Source organism: Aythya ferina (genome assembly GCF_964211825.1).
Source record: "Aythya ferina genome assembly, chromosome: 23".
In the NCBI taxonomy this organism is placed as follows: domain Eukaryota; kingdom Metazoa; phylum Chordata; class Aves; order Anseriformes; family Anatidae; genus Aythya; species Aythya ferina.
The window spans coordinates 3840366-3860995 of NC_140321.1; the positions used below are offsets into that span (position 1 = coordinate 3840366).

Sequence of the window (20630 nt, forward strand, 5' to 3'; positions counted from 1 at the left end):
TGCCCTTGAGATGCATTTTCACTGGGGTGCAGGGGGCAAAACACTGATGCACCAGCACTTGGAGGAACGCACGTTCCTTGACTCTCCAAATCTGGGCTTGAAATGCTGAAGAAAACCGTAGTGCTGAAGGCAGGGGAAGAAAAAGAAAATGTTCATGAGGGTCTTACACTCTCCTTCCAGCTCTCCAGCAAGGAGTCAGGCTTAGCAAAAGCAGTCCTGTGAGCATTGAACACAACGTGACTCATGTAACCAGCTCTGTAGCTTTCTGTGAAAGACCTCCCGTATGTTGCTGGTGCCTCAGGCAGTTCTCTGGGGTCCTTTTCCTCCTGGTCCCTGGAGGGAGACCTCCTCCTGGGATAGCTTTATCTCCCTGGAAGGAGAATTATTGACTGGGGTGAGCAAGCAGCGTAATTAGTGTGAATTAAAGTAATTCGAAAAATGCCTTATTAATCATCCAAGGGCTTGTAAGCAGCACAGGAAAATGTGTTTTTAATTATAAACATGATTTATTTAAAGTTGATGGACTCTTCTTTAAGTTCAAACTCCCGAATGGGAGAACATGAAGACCAGTAATTTATTTGCTTGTACTTTGAAGGCTCCGTCCCAGTTGTCTGCCTGGTTTTGACTTGGGCTTCATGCAAAAACTTGCAGCCCAGCGAGCCTGCAGCCATCGCGGTGGCTCTGTGCCTTTCTCAGCGCTCCTCGTTCTGCTGCAGTCTCGAAGCAGTCGCTGGACGTGACCCACGCTGAGGAGATGTTTTTGTTTTCCAGCCCTGTCGGTGGTGCTCAGAGAGCAACAAGTTAATGGCCTTGGACCGAGCCAGGCCTCCTACAGACAGATACTGCCTGAGCTCCCCTCATTAATCTCTGTCAGCTCCTGCTCGCTCCGAAGCTGCTGCGCTCCTGCAGCTGCGGGCCTGGCCTCCCACACAGCTCTGCTCAGGTACCTGGGCCCTGCCTCGCAGCAGCTCCTGCCATTCCCACCACGGGCCTGCCGAGCGGGCTGGGTTGCACAACGCCTTTCTAGAACGTGCGGAGATCCCTGAATTCACTTTCACGACATCTCACTGCTTCTTTTTTAGCCCTGGAATATTGACTTTAAAGCTATTCAGAGCGTATCTGCCCTGCTTTCGTTCCCAGCGCTCCGGCCTTGTGGTCTGCGGCTGGCGGGCCGTGCCAGCGCAGCTCGTCGAACCTCCCAGGCAGCAGAGATGGTTCCAGGGCCCTTCAGAGGCGCTGCCCCCATGGTGCTGGAGCCAGACATTGTTGCGCTTCAGAAAGTCTGGTCCCGGCTCTTGCCAGGGGATGGTGGATTTCCTTGGAGGTTCGGAGATTGTTTTGGCTGGAAGGGGATTTTATCATCACCTATTCTGACCCTTTGCATAACCCTTTCATGGAGGGATTATGGCATCAAGCCCGTGACTTGGGCTGAGCCTGGACCGATCCTTCAGAAAGGCTCTCGGTTTCAATCCAGCCATGATGCTGAGGGGCCCAGTGACTGGCAAGGGGCCCTGTGCCTCCCTACGTACATATTTCCTCCTGTAGCATCTGGATTTCACAGATAAGCTTTGGAACCTGGGAAGCAGGAGGGGTAACGGGACGTAAAGAGAAGAGAAAGCTGAAGAGTGTCTGATGTCTTCACTTCAAAAATAAATGAATTGTAAATTCCAGTGGAAATTGGAGCTTTTTCAGGATCTTCCTGGCAGTACAGGAATGTGGCAAGCAGCAATCATCCTTAGTGATTTTTCTGGTTACAACAGTAATCATCAAAAGCTTTTGAGACCAGACAATTGTCTTCTCTCCCAAACGCTTTGGCTCCACCTTCTCAGGGTATGTCACCGCCATTTCTAGTTGTGTAGTTACTTGTAGTGCTCCAGGATAAATGAAACCTGATTATTTTCAATAAGAGGTGTGAGCAGAAGTAACCTCCGTGTACGGGTGCCTGCGGCTCTCGGCGCTGCATTGTAGCCAAAGCTGAAAGAGCTTCCTTTGTCTTTAAGCACTGGGATGAGCCCCTGGCGGGTTCCCAGCTGGATTCCCTACAGGAATCACAGACCCAAACTGAACTCAACTGTTTCCCCTGAGCACAAATGAAAGCTGCCCAGGTTTTAGTGCCTAGAAGTGTTGACGAGGACGAGGCAGCAAGGATCACCTTGCTGAGGGAGCTGGGGAGCATCCCTCTGTCTCTGTAAAGACAGATGCAGGGAAACTGAGCCGTGCAGGCACAGGAGGAGGTCTCTTCTTCATTCTCATCAGTCCACGGGACAACCCCTTTGGGTTTGGTGCCATGTTAGGGAAAAATCAGAAGAGAAGATGCATGATCAGGAACTGGGAGAACGTGTCAAATGCCCAGGATCCCTTCTGCCATCATAGCTCTTCCTTCCCCCCAGACGGGTGTGTGCTTGGCACGCAGCTTTCTGCTCAGCTGTCTGTAGGGCTCTCACCCTAGCAGTGTTGTCACATATGCTTCCAGGGCATGATAGAAATTATTAGAAATGCAAAGAGGAGGGAGGGTATCTTTTTTTTTTTTTTGAGGAGTCTCCTGTGAAGTGAGGTGCTCAAGAGGAAAAGGAATTGTCAACTCTGTGCTTAGTCAGCAAAGCACCAGAGTTTGTGCTCAACTCTTGCTGAAGGCAGTAAGTTGCTGTGCTTAAATGCCTCGCTGAATGGGAGCTTGTATTGCAGAGAAAGTGGGACACTGCAGGAAATCACCTGTGTGGGCAACAGCGAGGGCTAATTCGAGCTAAATGGGATACAGCGACCTCTGTTATGGAGAGCGCAAGCTGGAGCACACACAGGGAGAAGTAAGAGGTTGGCCTCCTGCCCAAAGGTGCTGTGCTTTACTTGGAGGTGTCACTCCAGAGAAGGATTTTACTCTGGAAATGCAGTCTTTGAGCCCCATTCACGTGTGACAACAGCGGGATGAGCGGGAACGGGTTGTGGCTGGAAGGCATTGATGGCAGAGTTCACTAGAAGCATTAATGTGTTGGCACCAGCCCGGAGCTGCCAGCCTGTTGGTCCATGGCTGCTTCTAGGAAGGAAGAACATCTGAGTGAGATTTGGACCCTGCTGCTCTCAGCCAAGCTCCCTTGTATGCAGTAAGCACCTGAGAGTCTTCCAGGGTGAACAGCAGCTTGATTTGGGGGTGAAGAGCTGGCATGGCTGCTGTATTCAGGTTGTTTTAATGCCTTGTAGTCCAAGGGACTCCTGTAGCTCTCGTGTTTTCATTTTATTTGGGTTCTGGGGAGTTTTGTGGGGATTAGGGCCACTCCTTCATCCTGTGAAACTTTCTTTCAGTTCACATGAAATGGAAAGTTGCTGCTTGCAGTCCCAGATCACGGCATCCAGGCTCACACCTTGGGGGTGTGCAAGGGGCACACCAGGGGATGTGCCCTACTGGAAGTGGAGAGGTTCCCCAGCACCCTCCTTCACGGGGCACTGGATATGGCTTTCATCATTTAGAAGGAAAATTTGGCTGATTTCCCCCCAGACCACTATTTTATCCATGGGACCTAGCCCAAGGCACTGTGCTGGGTGCCCCCCACCAGGGCAGCAGATACACCGGGCACCACCTAGACAGCCAGACTGCACCGCAGCCTTTAATTACACAGCTGTCTGTTTTTTCCATATTCTATGCCAAGGGTCGATCAAGGTTGCATGCAAAACTAAATCTGGCTTTTCCTTAACTTCAAGTGACTTCTTCCCTACTGAGACAACCCTTGTTGTGAAGGTTGGTATGTATTTACACACGTTCACACAGCCTGAATATAGGCAGAGAAATATGCATGCAGTACCTCCAGCTTTACAATAGGATGTTGATTTAATTTTCCTCTTACACAAATCTAAGAGCAGTTTGTTTAATTGAAGCTTTCAGAAAGCCCTGGAAGGTAGGGTGTTATTATACCCGTTTTATGCAGGAGGAAGAGAAGCAGGGGGCAAATCCTGCGGAGAACATTATCCTCTGGTATTCTAGGAAGCTAGCAGCGAACGAGGACGGGGAAGGTTTGCTGGCACATAAAGGAATTCGCACCGGTTCAGGTGCATGCAGAAGAACAAACAGTGGCTTTCTCCAGAGCCCTGCACTTTGGGGAAAGCGAATGCCTCCGGGCAGGCAGGACACGCTGCCTTGGATCCCGCACGGCGCTGAGGTTGCGCTTGGCTCGCTGCGAGCCTGGAGGTTGAGCGACCTGGATGCTTTCCTACTGGGTTCGGGTATCAAAGCCTCCCTAATGGGATACCTGAAGGTGTAGACAGAGGGAGGGGCAGGAACAACCTCCGAGATAAACCCCATTGTGTGGGAGGGCGGAGGCTCCGAATGGCCTCAGGAAGGAGTCAGGCGATGGCATGTTATCTCCAGGTAGCTGAGATACCAACTTTCTCCCTGTCTAGAAAACCAGGAGACCCTTTTACCGTTCCTAGGGAGGGAAAGGCTCTGCAGGAGTCCTACCCTTGCTAAATACCAGAGAATCCGCACAAGGCTAAGATGCTCGGAATGCCCCAAGTCTAGAAAAGCCTTCAGTTGCCGCTCGCGCCTGGTTAGGTAGGACGGGCTGCTCTGCAGGCAAGGCTTGGCCTCTTCTGGATGTGATGCCTGGAGTGAGATCATCCCCCGTGCTGAATCTGTAAGAAACCTGTTGAGTGCCGAACTCGCTTTGTTTTTCTGTTGGCTTTAGAGTTTCCAGGTTTGAGATCACTGATGACAGCTCTTATGTTTTAAGGGTTCAGGCAATTGGAGGCTTTCCTCAAGTCCCCAGGTCCCGGATTCCTGCTATCAGCCAGGAATCTCAGCTCTCCTTTTTCTGTGTTACATCATGTCAGTACACTCCTAGACTTCTTGGTTGTACAGAAATGCGAGGGAAAATGCAGCCGGAATATTTTACAAGCCTGGAATGCAAAGGCAAAGCACCCGTGGCGTTAAACAGATAAGGACTTTGACTTTTAATTTATCTTTTCAAAATTCAAGCCAGAGAGCTTGTTACACGGCGGTGTTAAAATCTCCAAAACCTTAGCAAATTTTGACCAAATCTAATATGGGTTAACAGTGAAGCAGCGATGCAGAGGCAGGGGTTTGCTCTCCCTTTGCTAAGCACGCGGTGCTGGCTGGAGAGGAGCTCGGAGGCTGCTCCAGTACGAATCAGTGACAAAATGGCTGCGGCAGCCGAGTGGTTCTTCTCCAACACAACACGAGCACAACATGCCAAGCGTATCGCTGACATCCAAGGAGAGCGATGCAAGAAGATGAGAGCTGCCACAGGGGATGTAATAGGAAGCGTTAGCGCTGGCTGATGGCAGACCTGGAGAGCAGGATGCTGTACGGGAGGGATCTGGCACCGGCACCGGTGTAGGAGGGCTGGCTTGCCCCCACGAATGAGATAATATTTGGTCAGCCGTGCACATACTGCATTGCTCATAGCCGTCCTGCCCGCCAGCTTTCAAACCAGCTCCTCTAAAAGGACCAAAGCACAGGGGCTCCAGCCTCATATGGGGTTAAGGAAAAGGGGGGAAACAGGGGAGTTCTCACGTGCTGCGCACGCGGGGGCTGGCGGAAGGAGTTTTGCTGCATGAGAGTTCTTGGACATCCAAATGCTCTCTTCTCATTCAGGGCCAGGTGTTGGCAAACTGAAATAGTGTGGGGAAAATCACAGCGAGATAACAGAATTTTGTTTTCCTTTTTTTTTTTTTTTTTTTTAATTTGGATGTTTTGTATGTTTCTAAACACGGTATCTTAAAATTTCGCATTACCATTTTGGATTGAATCAGAACTTTTCTTGCACAAAATGTTTCAATATTTACACATCCCAACCACTTTGAATTAGAAAACCTTTCCCTGTGAAAACAAAGTCACAAACTGATTGTGTCTTGCAAGGTCTTTCCGATAAGTTAGCTGTCCTTATTTAGGCAAAAAAAAATTAAAAATAAAAATCTGCCACTTCTCTGCTGAGTCCCAACCTGGGTTCTGAAGTCCCATGGGAAGTAATGGCATAACAAAGAGCCCAGCTGTGCTGTGTCTCATCCCAAGTAAATTCATTTTCACTTTGGAGACCACTGCTGTTCCAGGGCACCCGGTGTTGGCCCCCCATGGTAAGAAGGGAAAGACCAGGCAGGGGTGGATGCTGCGTCCCTGCTGAAAATGGTGTTGAGATGGGAGTATAGGACAAAAAAACCCTGAGATGTCGGATTTACAGGCTCTGATTGGGAAATCTATCTGATAACTTACTTCCTCCAGGGGCTCAATGGCAAATTTGTCCACAGCCATAAATACGGTTGCAACTTGTTGATTCCTTTCCCCTCTGCGCCACCAAAAGATGAGCTGCCTCGTCCTACGTGCTGGTTTGGCATCTCGGGAAGGAAGCTGCAGCTGAGGGTGTTGCTCTGAGCTGGGAGGACAAAGGCAGAGGGGGCAATTGGGGTTTGCAGCAGAGAAGGGAAAGGTGCAACTGTGCAGCTGACCGAGGCTGAAAATAAAGGGGTCGTGAGCCTACGGCTAGCAGAAAATCCAGGAGCGTGCGGAAGGAGGTGGGCTCCAGCCACAAAACCGCACGTGAGAAGAGAAACCCTGACCCTTTTGCTAAGGGCAGAGCAATACGGGGCTGGAAGAGGGGCAAGCTACTGGAGGAGGATGGTGCAACCTCAGCTCGTCGGGTTCCTTATCAGAAGTAGCCACCCGCTGCTCCACCAGCGCAGGGCGCCTTTCGGAAAACATTTCTGCCTGAAATAAATGCTCCGGGTCTCCAGGAGGCTTCTACCTCCCACAGTCCTCATCAAAGCGACCCTACCACCCCTAAAACACAGGGAAAGGGCGATGGGTCCAGCGGCACAGCATCTGTTTTCCGTTCAGCCCTACAAAGTTTGGGGCGTTATCAGGTGTGGTGGCCGGGCTCCAGAAGAGCCGGGGGGTGTTGGAGGCCGGTCCCTTTCCCGGGTCTAACGCCTTCCAGATCTTCTCCTCCCTCCACCCCAAATCAAGCAGAAACTGCACGAATGAAATTTCTACCTCCTCGAACGATGCTAACTGCAAATGTTACCAATTAGCGCTCCCCTAAACGGCTGTGATTAGCTTACCAGCTGATGGAGTATTTACTCTAGAATTTCTCCTTTTCTTTTGAGGGGTAAAAAAAAAAAAAAAAAAAAAAAAAAAAAAGACACACGAAACGCCATTTATTTATTTATTTTACAAATTCCTGCCGCCGGCCGTGCTGAAAACGTGAATCACGCAGCGGGAGCTGGAAGTGGAGTGGCTCTTCTGCCGAAAAACAGATTAAAGCACAGGAAACAGCCTGCGAGAGCAGGCAGGCGCTCCGCGAGCCATTTGCGACACGAGGTTAACAAATAACGCCGGGCTGCGCGGCCGATAAATGAACGAGTTGAAAATGATGGAACTTCCCCCGGCGCGTCGCAAGGGCGATTATTCCCCCCGAGCTGAACCTCGCCAGCTCCTCCCCGCATCACCCCCGGTGCCAAACTGCTGGGCAAAGGCTCGGGGAGAGGATTTGGGGTGGCGGCGGTGCGGGACGCCCCATTTCTGCCTGGCTGAACCCTTCCCGAAGCGCCAGCAGCCTCGCATCGCTAATCCGCGCCTGCCTCCCCTCGGACAGGCCTGGCCACTTCCCTTCCCAACACGCCGATTTTTTTTTTTCCTTTTCCTTTTTTTTTTTTTTTTCTTTCCGAATTTCCCCCCCTTGCTTGTTTGCCTTTCAGAAAGCTGATTCAGCCTCAAAGCCGAGCAGCTTGCACCGCTCGGCGCTCGCGGCCCCCGCTGCCTGCGAACACGCCACACTGCAACCTCTCGCCGCAGCCAGGATGAACCTTTTTTATTATTATTATTATTATTTTTATTCTTTTTGTTTTGTTTTGTTTTGTTTTTTCCTCAGCGTCTCGGCACAGCCTCAGAAAGGCAGCGGTTAATGTGGTCGGGTTGTGCTTTACGGCCACGTCCCTGCTCCATCGGCCCCAAAGGACGGGGCTGCGTGAGGCGGCGGCCGGGCCTGGCTCCTGGGGGGCTTTTTGGCCCCTGGGGGGGCTTTTGGGGTGGCCGTAGTGACAGGGGGACAAGGCCAGGGGGACACCAGGGCACCCCGGCCCCCTCCCCGTGGGTCTGAGGCGGCCGCTCCTGAGGCAGATGGAGCTGGGGGTGGTGCCGGGGGGGTGCATGGAGACCCCCCCCCACATCCCCTCTCTGGGGACACCCTGGATTTCAGGGGTGGGTTGAGGGGGGGGCACCCCAGAGGGGGAAACGCCCCAGGGCTGCTGTGCCCCCCCCTCCTTGTGTCTGCAGCCCCCCCCCAGGTCTGTCCGCACCCCGAGGCTGGATCTGTCCCCTCATGGCTGCTGCCCCCACCCGGCCCACCCTAACCCCATAAACTGCCCCCCCCCAAGCTGCCTGACCCCCATAAACTGCCCCCCCAGCCCATTCTGACCCCCAGAAGCTGCCCCCCCCAGCACCCCTAACCCCCATAAACTACCCCCCCAGGCCCTCCATGACCCCATAAGCAGCCCCCCCAGGCCCCTCAGCCCCCCCTTAATCCCCCATATGCTGCCCCCCACCTCCAAGTCCCCCATAAACCGCCCACCCCCCCAAGCTGCTTGCCCCCCCCCCAGCACCCCTGACCCCAGAAGCTGCCCCCCCAGGCCCTCCATGACCCCATAAGCAGCCCCCTAGCCACCCCCTGCCCCTCAGGCCCCCCCTTGACCCCCATCACCAACCCCCCCTGCCCCCCACCCCCCACCTGCTGCCCCCCCACTACCACCCCCTCCCCCTCCCCCCTCCCCTAAGCCCCTCCCCCTTCCCCAAGCCCCGCCCCCTCCGACCTCCCCCCTCCCCCCCTCCCGCGCTGACCTGCCCTTCCCGCCCCACCACCACCACCCCCGCCCCCTCCCCTCCCCTCCCTCCCCTCCCCCGCCCTCTCGCCGCGCGTGCAAATCTCGCGAGACGCGGCGCGCTTTCACCACTGTGTGTGCACCAATCGAGCCGGGCCGGGCCGGGCCGGGCCGGGCCGAGCGCCGCGGGAGGGAGGGAGGGGGAGGGAGGGAAAGGGGGGGAGCGAGCCCCGGCCCCGCACCTGCCCGCCCCCACCCAGCCCAACCCAGCCCAGCCCAGGGGTCCCAGCCACCCACCCGCACCCCCCCCCCCCCATATTCAGCGACCCCCCCTCAGCACCTGCCCGGCCGCCCCAGCCCTCCCCCGGGCCTTTGTCCTGCCGCCGGGCCTTGCCCTAACCACCCCCCCCCCCCCCCCCCACCTCACCCCGGCCTAGGCTCCTACGCGAGGCCGGGGATCCGCGGCCTGCTCCGGCTCCTCCATCCCCGCCCTCGGGGCTCGCCCCCCTTGGTTCTCCCCCACCTCCTCCTATCCCCGCCGCCACCCCTCCGCCCTTCTCGGTGCCCGGGAGGCCGCGGAGCCGCCCCTGGCCTCCCCCCCCCTCCCGCCCGTGCCTCCGCCACCACCACCGCCGCAGCAGCAGCAGCAGCAGGTTCCCTCCCTCCTTCCTCCTCCTCCTCCTCCTCCTCCTCCTCCTCCTGCCCCCGGCGGCGGGAGCCGAGCGGTGCCCGGGGAGCGCTCGGCCCGGGCAGGAGGGGAGAGGAGCGGCGGGGCGGCGGCAGGAGCAGCGGCAGCGCCAGGTGAGAGAAGCCCCGAGGTGGAGGGGGGGGGGGAGAGAAAAGCGGGGGGACAGCGGGGAAAACCCCCCCCGTATCCCCCTTCCTCCGCCTCCCTCCCGGCCCCGCAGGGCCCGGAGAAGCCCCGGGGGGCTTGGGGGAGAGCCTGGGGAGGGTCCCGGCGGGGGTGCGGGGGGCTCCGGGGGTGTTGGAGAGGCCCCCCCGGGGCCGGGCCGAGCCGGGGTCACGGCGGAAGGGCCCGCGGCCTGCGTGCCCCGAGGCGGCGGGAGCGAGGCCTGGGCCGCGGCTGCTGCCCCCACCGCGAGGCCTGGAGGAGAGCAGAGCAAAAAGGGGGGGGTGGGGGGGGAAGAGAGGTAAAAACCGCGGGGCTCCGGCCCCAGCCGCCTGAAAATCCCCCCCCAGGGGGAGGTGAAGGGGAGGCGGGCACGGCCTCCGAGGCCCCGGCCTGGGAGTTGGGGCAGCGCTGCCCCGGAGGAGGCAGGCCGAGGCGGTGCAGGCTGCTCACTCACCCATTTATTTCCTAACCCTTCTCTTTTTTATTTTTATTTTTTAATTATTTTTTTTTTGCCAGCTTGGGGTTGGAGAGGGCTTGAACATCATCCCTTCACCCCCATTTTATTTTATTTTTTAAGTCTGTCGGGGAAGGGCAGCCCCGCTGCTGGGAGGGAGGGGAGGGGAGGGGAGGGGGCGGCTGCCAGCAGTGCCCCAGCCCAGGGCATTCCCCAGGCCCCAGCTGAAGATGGGCTCCGGTCAGAGGGTGGAAAGAGGCTCGGGAACTTGTGGCAGCCCCTTCCCGGCCCAGCATCCCCGCCCTGGGCTGCCATTCCCTCCCGGGTGGTGCCCCCGAAATGGGGGACGAGGTTGGGAGCTCTTCGACATCTCAGCCCGCACGGCCCGTCTGTCATTTTCCTCTGCACAGATTTCCTGTTTTGAAATCTAGGCTGATAGCTTTTTTAGGAGGGAGGGGGGGTGGTTGGAGCAAATAGTAGAAATAAGGCTCCCCGATGACTGCGTTTGGTGTTCCATTAGTTTTTGAGGCTTGTTGCTGACTGGGGAGAGCTTTTGGAAATGCCCCCGGCCTCATTCACTTAGTCCCCCGTAACTTGGATCTGCAGCGTTTGGAGGAAACAGCAGGGACAAAATGGACAGTTAATAAAAGGAACAATTGTATCCTGCCTGTTCTAGAGGGCACTTGCTGCCCTTCAGGAACTTTCCTCATCGCATATGCTCTTTATACAGCAAATCTCTATCTTCCATCTCTTTTCTCTACCTTCGTCTGGGAAATGAAACTGGAACAGACATTTCTGGAAATGATGAACTTGATTGGTGCAGTTGGGAAGATGTGATTCACGGTTAAAAATGAGCATTGAAATTTGTCCCATTTTTTCACAGTTCAGTATTTGAATTGTATATTTTGTCATTTTAACCTGTTTATATGACTGCTTTTTTTTTTTTTTCTCCTCACCTGAACCCTTCAAATAACGGCATCCGCTCTGTCGGATTGCCAAGAGGTACCCCAGGTACATCCAGTATAAAGATGCAGCTCTAAAGGTATCCGATACTTTGTAGAGTAAAAGGTGTAAATGTGCTTTATTTATTTTCCTGTGATCCTTTTCTGGGCTTGGAAGAACCACGGCTGCTGTCAGTATTACTGTCAGTGAAATCTGGAGTTTGGGGAGACCTTGTATTTTAGGGATTGGCCAAAAATAAATTCTGGGGTGAGGAGCGTTGCTTTTTTTTTCTCCTAGTCATGCAGCATGGATGAAAAGCTCTGAAGCCTTTAGTCATAACGCTCTAGTCCCATGTTTTCCTTTTAATAAAGCATCCAGTGGGAGAATGTGACATAATTGGTTTCTTGGATTAAGAGATCTTGAAATGGCTGGTGCTACAGATAGAAGATGAAACTCTCCAGCAGGGTTGTGGTTTAAATACAGTAATACGGTGACAAAGTCATGTTATTATGGCATGGTAATTTCGTATTTCTCCTGCAAGAAAACGCTCTCTACACAGTTCTGCTGCAAAACAGACGCTTTTGAGTCTCATCAGTGGCACGGAATGTTAAATCTCTCCTTTCCTTGCATTGCATAATCTGGCTGTTGTTCTCCCACAGCAGCAGAAATGATGGAAGAATTGCATAGCCTGGACCCACGAAGGCAGGAACTACTGGAGGCCAGGTTCACCGGAGTTGGTGTTGCTAAGGTGAGCGTAAGTACCTTCTGGAAAAGGCATGACTGCTTGTCCATCCTGCACCGCACTTTTTTTTTCATTCTACATTGATAATTTTGCTTTGCTAACAGAATGTTTTACATTGATAGTTGTGTTTTGAGTGCTAATTTGCCTGAAGTATGTTTAAGAGGAATGAAAATGGGATCTCTATGAGCAGACACTGCTATACAGAAGATTTGGGCTTCTAATTAAGTTCTTAGGAGTTGCTCCATCTTGAGGTAGCTTGCACGCCCCCCAAAACAGACAACTTTGTCTTTGGGAATGGGAATCTCATCTGTCTTTTCCTTTCTCCAAGTTTTCATTTTAGAATTGAATTTGGCCACTTGTTAGATGCAGTTTCAAGCGTATTGTGTTTGATACAGCACGTAACCAGGCTTAATATTTTCAGGAATTTGTTCATCCCGTTCTTTGTGGGTACAGTGCGCTAAAATTGTGTACTCGATTGCTTGGGACACACACACAAAAAGTACTTGAAGGCAAACCCTCCTATATCAGTGTTCCACAACCTGCTAGTAAAATCCCATCTTTGTCCTCACGTACAACTTCATAACTGTTCAGTAGCTGACTTTCCTGAGTAAGGCACCTAATGACAACATTCTGTGGTTGCTTGATATGCTAGCATTAAGTTGTTAGCTCTCCTGATGTCGTTGGTAGCGTTAATTGATTGTCTCTCTGAGCAATGAAATGGTGGCAGAACTCATTTTAAACTAGGTCAGTGATAGGGAGTTTATTTTTGATGAAGATACCAAGTTTTGGACTACATCAAGGTAGAAGGTAAAACACTAGTTTTGCAGTGTCATTTTTTTTGGAAGCATCTTAGAATTATTTTGGGAAGAAACTTTGTAGATGTTGTATTTCTTAGAAAACATGAAAGTAAAACAACTTGAAAAACAGTTTAGTTTGAGTGTACACTTTGTTTCAGTACTTCCATCTGGATTCAAACAAGGCTAAGTCCTGGAAGGGAGCATGAATAGGTAAAATGTTCAGCATTCAACTAGCATAGTAACGATGATTAATGCTAGAAGTTTGGGGGTAACTATTTCAGGTACTGAAGTAGGAGTGTGGGTTTTTTGATCTTTTTCCCACCCTTAAGACTTTTTTTAACCTTAGGGCTTCTACAACTATTAAGTTTATGCTCCATAAAGTAGTTATGATCTTGAAAGACATGCTTTATACAGCATTACAACTTTTTATGTACTTTCTCATCTGTTTCTTGCTTTTTCCCCCCCACATATGTAACTTTAACATCTTTAGCTGTACCAATAAAAATAAAGCCAAATGACTTTCTGGAATAGCTAAGACTTAGAATCACAGACACTATCATTGCTTTACAACAGTGCCAACATACTCGGTGCTCTTGAAAAATGTTAGGAATTGCTCCTTTTAAAGGAAAAGGATACGGGAAAGCAAGTCTTAATTGTTTTCTCTGTGTTTGAGGTAGAAACACTGTGTACCTCCGTAGCTCTGTATAGGTTCATATTGAAAAGCCTTTTTTTAACTAAAGCATACCAAATAATAAGGCCTCATTTCTTGAAGGTTGTACTTGGAGCAAAGCTCCTCTTTAACTGAGTTTTGTTTTTATCTGTTGTTATGCAGTATAGTGTGTAACTTTGTATTAGTCAGTAAACTGTTAAAATGCATTACACTTCAAGCAATATATATTTATTTACTTGCATACTTGCTAATTTGCAATAGATCAGCCAACCATTGATATGAATTAGCATGACTCTACTATGTTGCAGCAAGTCTTGGTTGCAATATTAATCTCAGATACTACATTCCCTCCCAGGTTGGTGCTTCAAATTCCCTCCCTACCCCCCCAAGTCTCCGTCCGTCATGCTCCGCACTGGCATTGGTAGGTCACTGTCTTAAAGGGAATGTATTGGGAAAGCTGTGATACAATTTGTATGATTCAACTAAGGTTTTTAGCCTTTTCCAATTAAATGTTTAAGGAAAGCTATGTCGAGTAAGTTAGTGCCATCTAGTGGGACTGGGACTGGCACATCCTCCTGGGATAGAAGGTATTCTGTTGCTGTTTATTGCATAAAAGGAAGAAATGTCATCTTAGATGCTCTCCTATTGGGTGAATGCGGCAGGCAGTTACAGCTCCGAGCTTCCTGCCTTCCACTGGCTTGTTGTATCACTTGGTGTGTTTGGCTAGGTTTCTTTAATGTTTAAAAATACAGGGTATATTTTGAGCCTGCGTAAAACTAACGTGCTAGTTTACGTCCTTGATATAAATGCAGCTTTAAAGCCTGTTTTCCCACCATGTTTGCAAGGATATCTGTACTCAGTTCGAAGAACGAATAAAAGTAAGCTGGCCGAGGATAAATTTTCGGTCTAGAAACTGGAATAAAAAGCTTCTAGTCATCAGAGTCACAGGATTCTAGAAGAGCTTTCCAGTAACAGTAGTAGAGGGCAGAAATCCTAAACTGTTTTGGAAGCAGCTGTGTGCTGTCACCTCCTGTGGTAGCTGAAGGCACAACCCAATGACCGAGGTCATTTGCAGTCCCAAATGCCTCAAAATTCTGTTGCAAGACTGTGATGAATTCTCTTACTTAATAGTTGGAGAATATATTTCTCTTGAAGCTTGGAGTTAATACGTGGAATTTATGAGCAAGGAATGTTTCTAGGCAACTGTTATACTCATGTGGTTCATCCAGGTCACTAGATCGCTTCAAAAAGCCAGCGATGCTTTAGATGTCTATTCTTGCCATATGGTAAAGTGCCATTCTCTCCCAAATTCACAAAGCCAGTCCTTGAATTAACACATGACTGTCTGACATCTACAAGTATTCTGCTTATCTAACTCCTGTTTGTGTTTACTTATTTAGGGCAAACCTAAGCGTGTTCAGTTGAGGCATTATTCTCAATAGTCATCTCAGGCATCTTTCCTGGGTCAATGGGTACAGAAGACAAAAAGTAGTTTATTTCTGGAGATAACGTTGTTTGGTTTTGTCTGTTCTCATCTTCTGTCTCCCTTCCCCCTGCCTGGGTGCCAGCTTTAAGATACCACACAGGTTAGCACCGAAGGATTTGTGTCTCTTCCAGAGACTTTTACTGGATAAGAATTGGAATAGGTAATTGTGCTGGATGAATTGGTGTTTGCACACAGCTTGCTTCAGGCCTAACCAGGGTGGATCATAGCTGCAGTATGCATTTCTTCTACAAATTTGGTCTTTAAAAGATTTTCAAACTAAGCTGCGTGCACCACTTCATTATAGCTAATCTAAAAAGGCTGAAATATTTCTAGAGAGAGTAACTGTCTGTCTTGCTGTAGGAATGTTGTAGGTCTGGAGGACTGTGCTGGAATTGAAGTGTTGGTGGTAGCTACTGTGCTCTGCCCTCCCTCTGTGTGGTGTCACAAAGAGGGAAATGAAAATAACCTGAATAGCGTCACTTACGTTGCAGGACATCTGCCTCCAAAAAGAGAATAAATAGAACATAAGAAAGAACAGCATTTACTCGTATTATTCTGTTGTTGCCTTTTTTGTTTGTTTTTCCCTTTTTCTGTCGTTCTGGGATGGAAAGTCTTGATGAGTTCAGTAACTACCAGTTGTTTGGTCTACTTAGCAGTGTTTTTAGCAGCAAAAGTTACTAGGTTGAGAATTAATGCATGAGCATAATTGTATCTTCCCTGGAGGGAAGCAGTGCTGCACAGTAGTCCTTGACAGGTGTCACGTGCCACCAGAAGAACTAATTAATAAGAGTTTTGAAGCTTAGAAATGAATTTATCAGCTACCACAGAAAGTGCCAGGACTTTATACCAGATACTTGAAAATTGTTTGGATGCTTCTTTGTGCATCATGACTTATTTCAAGCGTGCTGTCTGGCTGCTGGAGTTCAGGAATAGTTCTCAGATCTCAGTTCTGCTTCTGCCCCTGAGCTGAGGTTCAGGGTGAGTTGTGTGACACTCGTGTCCGGTTTGCCGTCAGTAAAATAAAAATACTGGGTCTTCATTGAGGGAACTCCTGAGGTATAATGGAAGCCAAGCAAATCCTGTTGGAAATACTCTTACCCATCAGCTGTGTGGAGGTTACCTGTGAACATCCGATAGTAGATAACTTCCCGTGGCAAAAAGACAAACCTGGAACACAGAGGTGATGTGGGGATCTCATTATTGGCCATAAAGTTGATCAACATGGGACTTTCCTAGAAGCCTAGTTAAGAAGTAGTCTTTAATTCTCCCATGTGGAGTCAGCAGTAACTTTCAGTGGAATTAAGGACTGACTTTTTCCCTTTGAAATCTCTTGATTTGCTACAGAGTTCAGAATAATTTGGGCTGCATTGGCCTGAGGTAGTGAAGCACATCTCCGCCACTGAGTTAGCAAGAGAGCTTTGCAACGCACGTAAACCCACATGTGAGGCTCCAGCTAGGCAGCTTGGATTCCTAGAGCTCCCTTCCAGTCTGAGGAGTTGCAGAGCACAAAATGGAGACTGGACAACAGAAGAGTTGTGGACGAGCCTGAAGGATCATTTCTGGCAGCTTGGAGAGGCTGAGGAAATGCGCGAGTCATGCAAGGCAGTATTTAGGCTTGAACAGGAGGTAGGTAAGGGAGGCCTGAGTCAGACTAACTTTGTTCCAGAAGATGTGATGGGAGCTATTATCAGGCAAAGTTGTTGCTATTGAAACTGCAGCCATTGTGCCTCCTTTGTGGCCCTCCCTGGGCTCTCGCAAAGGGAGAAATGACTAACTAGCCTGTGTAAATGGACAGGTTTTTAATTCTTGCCTTTGAGTAGGAGTCTTGAAAGGGCCTGTGAACTCTTCATCCACTTCTCAACATGGAGGTGTTGTCGTGCAGAGGTAGGCCACGGACTCAAAGCAGCAGTTGAAAGGTGAATCACAAGGGAAAAGAGCACGCCAGCTTATCTCGGAAAGAAATTCCTCGCGGAGGAGGAAGTGTGTGCTGTTCTTGTGCTTGTCATTTGGGTAAACACTATAGGAGCCATTAGCTTATTTCAGATGACCCACGTATTTCAGATTTTTGCAGGGCCCCATCATGGTTTCTCTTGACAGGGAATAGTGGGTGAGGGGGCTGGAAGCGATACCACAGAAATGCGGTATTATCCTAATAATGTCTGTGCTAGAAAAGCCAGATACCACTGAAAATGACTTCAGGAACAAAATTCATAAGCCCTTCCCTTGTGAACTATGGCATGCTCATTCCCTACTACTATTTCCCAAGCTATATTCTGATGTCAGTATTCCTTGCTCCTGCTTGCTTGTTTTTCCCCCAAAATTCACATTCATTCCTTTAATTCCTTTTGTGTCACGACCACTTCAAATGGTATGCTAAATTAAGTACTGAACATTTATCCAATGTCAGTTGCTGAGTTAAATATAAATAGTCAGGAATGATAAAACATAAATTTGAAGATTTTTTTAGTCCGTGCACACACTTACTCCCTCACTGTCAGCTGAGGGGCAGATGCTGAGATGTATAGCTGCTCATATCCATTGTCTAAACCTGTTGCTACCAGCAGTGGCTAACATGAGGTACTGTGTGAAACCAGATATCAAGCTGGATGAGCGTGAAAACTGTTTTGTTCTCCTCTCAGTTATGCAAGAGGAAGAGGTGCAGCTGAGGACTAGGCCGTGCTCCTCAAGCATCCTCGGTATTGCATCCTTATTGCTTCAAGTGCAGCCTGTGCTAATGAACAATCCGTGTTTCCATAGCCAAAGCACCTCAAAACAAGACTTTTTTGCTGACAGTTTGACTCTAGCAAGATGCTTTAACTTCTTGCCTGTAAGATAGGCCTCATACTGTACAGTAAAGGAAGTGGAAGGCTGTCTTGAAGATATGGAAGGGAAAGAAAACTTGCTCAGTGGAAATAAGTCAAAAAGTGTCTACAAGGGATTTTGCATTTGTTCGCAGTGTCAATAAACATGGCAGTGAACTTGCTAGATATTTATAAACAACTGACAAGCTTTTCTTTCCTGATTCCATAACTAAGTACTTGGTTCCTTTCCACCCTTTCTGTTCCTGTGTTAGCTTCAATTTTATGATTTTGTCGTTGTAGTTTCTAGAGGAAGTTTTTTAAGTAAAGGGAAATTAACATTTTTGCTCTTCAAGAACTTGTGATCAGAATTGAATTTTTTTATTTTTTTTTTTTTGGATCAGCACAAGAGCAAAAAGATTTGATTCCAGCTCCTCTAGAGCTGTAAATCTCACATGGAATAGTACAGGTAGTTGTGTCTTGTAAGGAAGAAAAACATTTTTAGGTATTTTTCTGGCTGCTTGTGTTTCAGAACTTTATATTCTGATGCAAACAGACCGGATTTTTTGTATAGGTGAGGTTAAACCTCTGTTTCTGAAAAATCTTAGGATTGCTTCTAACTATAGATGGCTTTATCAGCTTATTACTCCAGGTTGCCCTGGAGTGCAGGTCAGCACCATGGCCACATGCTTTCAACCACAATGTCTCTGCGAAGCTCAGATGTGGCGCTTTGGGACAGCTGTTCTGTCACTTGCTCTCCACGTGCAAAATGGAGGCACCAAAATGTGGAAACAACTTTCACCTTGGTTATGTCAGAGCCCCAGCCTGTCCATCTGAGGCCAGCAGAGGCTAACTTGTTGGGGTGTCTTGGCCATGCTGCCGAGGTTTCAGCGCACAGGAGGAAGCAAAGGATTTTAGAGGATGTCGCTTGAGCTGTTTGTAACCAAGCTCTTTACGTAGGTGAAAAGATCAGCTTTCTATCGCCACTTGCCATCAGACAATGCATTTATTATCAAGGAGGACTTCGTGTGGATATGGTTAAGGTTGGTGTTGGCAGTTCCATTAAGTTCTGTTGGCCAAGAAATAAATCTCTGTGACAACCGGGGGCAGCACCCTCGTGAGCCATTACAATGGAGAGGTTCTGGGGCAAGCAGAGGTGCAAGCTGCTCCTCTGTATAAAAAGCCGTATAATTTGAATCAATTGCCTCGCCAAGGGCGCAAGGTAAAACGTCTTAATGCTTTTGAGCTATTTGTGTGATGAGCTGAAGGGGTTGATGGTATGGCTTAAAGCATATCTGCAACATACTTCTCAGTAACTTGTGTTTGGAAGGGAACCCTGAATGTGGAGCTTCCTGAGCTGTTCAGCTGTAGGCTTTTTTTATTCCCTTGAAGCAACCCTGTCCTTTAAGGAGTAACAAACTTGCTAGTTAACATTCACAGAGTAACACGGCAGGTAAACCGAACTTGTGCTCCGTGCCATGCCTGATTGGGAACGGGGTTAGTAATAGCTAGGTTGTGTCACAAGCCTGCTTTGATGGTGCTGTTTGTCTTATAAATGGGGAAGGGAGAACTGCCACCCTCAAAAATAATCTGTTGTGGGATTCTTCTGTGGTATTAAGGCTTCTTCGCTACCCCTCCCATAAGTCGTCTTTTCAAGTATATAATGAGAAGTGGCTTTGCCTTGAGGAAAGGTTGATTGGTGGGAAGTGGTTACTGCCAAAATAAGAATGCCAAAATAGAATGAATCTTTGGGAGAAGATGCTCACAAGTTATTAATGGAGAGTTGGCTTTATCATGTCATTCTTCCTGTTAATGCATTTCATCAGTAATTGTGAATCTTGTTTTTATATCTTTGTCAAATTTGTCTAGATTTCTTAAGTTAGGTCCGTGGGAGGATGCTTTTGTGTCAGAGCACTAGGCTAAAACAGTGACTTTGCATGATTCACTTTTCTTTCTTTTTAAAAACAACTTAAAGAGATTTTTAGAAAATAATTTTCAAAAGCGCTTGTGTACCTTAAATGTAGGTGTGTATCCAGCAGAGCCTGCAAAGATGTTAGACTCTTGTAGGTAACTGGATACTCTTTAGGTAAATCTGTTCCAGCCTCTTGGATTTGTGCTTTAGCGTGGCAGAAGCAGCTGCTTTAATGGGCAGGTCAGCCTTGGGTCCATAAAAGAGCCTAGCAGGGGAGGTTATTTTATGGGTGACGATTCTACTGCTGTTAACACAACTTTCACTTGTTCATTTCTTTAGTGTGGGGGGAAAAAAGCATTAAATAAACACTTTTCAAGAAAAATCAGTGGTACTGCCAGCATCTGATAACAGCAAGGGATGCCTTGCCAGATGGAAGATACCTTTAAACTCATAGCCCAAGGTTGAGCAGATGCTTGCCTGAAGAGCTGAGCTTTGAACTACTGCTCCTCAACAAATCCAAAGCTCTGCTTCTCAAGCCAGTTGCCTTAGACCTTTGTGAATAGTCCCTTGGCTGTTTTGTGATTGTGGTTAAATAAGACGATTAGGATTTAAATGGACATAGAAACACCACTCCAAAGGCCAGATCAGTACGCTGAGAAAAGCCTGTCCAACTGGCAGTCCAGTTTCCATCTTACTCCAAATGACTTCTGGAGGTTTTTAGTGCTCTAGCACGTGTCTAGGCATTTGACCTGTGTTGCTGCTGTACCCACATGGCTTAGAGCAGCATAGTTAGCCCAGAGGTGCGGTGTGTGGTAGGGTGTGTCTGCCATGCATGGGGATCGTTTCTAACTGTCTCTGCTTGTTTTTTACTAGGGTCCATTAAATAGTGAGTCTTCCAACCAGAGCTTGTGCAGCGTGGGTTCTCTCAGTGATAAGGAACTGGAGGTAAGCAGGCATAAATACTACCGGTAACTGGGTTTTTCAAAAAGGAATTTTGTGAGAGCGAATGACAGTGGTGTGTGCGTGGGGGTGTGTGAAAGGGACTAGCAGAAATACCTAGTCTCATTCTAACCCTGCAGCCTTCAGACCATGCTATGAAACAATCCTTCTTGAAGCTTCCAACTGCAGCAGGCAGATTTTACCCAACCCCAAAAACACA

At 49.1% G+C, this 20630-nt stretch overlaps 1 protein-coding gene across 7 annotated transcripts in view; it reads left to right on the forward strand.

The window, feature by feature from the left end:
* The first annotated feature begins 9228 nt into the window (after nucleotides 1–9228).
* TLK2 (tousled like kinase 2) overlaps nucleotides 9229–20630 on the forward strand; it is a 44763-nt gene continuing 33361 nt past the window's right edge. For 3 of the 7 annotated variants that reach the window (XM_084496161.1, XM_084496166.1, XM_084496167.1), the window contains exons 1-4: nucleotides 9229–9618; nucleotides 11726–11814; nucleotides 13631–13696; nucleotides 20345–20416. In XM_084496161.1, coding sequence (XP_084352287.1) covers nucleotides 11734–11814; nucleotides 13631–13696; nucleotides 20345–20416 — 219 coding nt within the window. In that variant the 5' untranslated portion in view covers nucleotides 9229–9618; nucleotides 11726–11733. Of the gene's footprint in view, nucleotides 9619–11725; nucleotides 11815–13630; nucleotides 13697–16105; nucleotides 16388–20344; nucleotides 20417–20630 lie in introns of those variants that run through there. The other 4 variants (XM_084496162.1, XM_084496165.1, XM_084496163.1 and 1 more) reach the window with 4 other exon arrangements.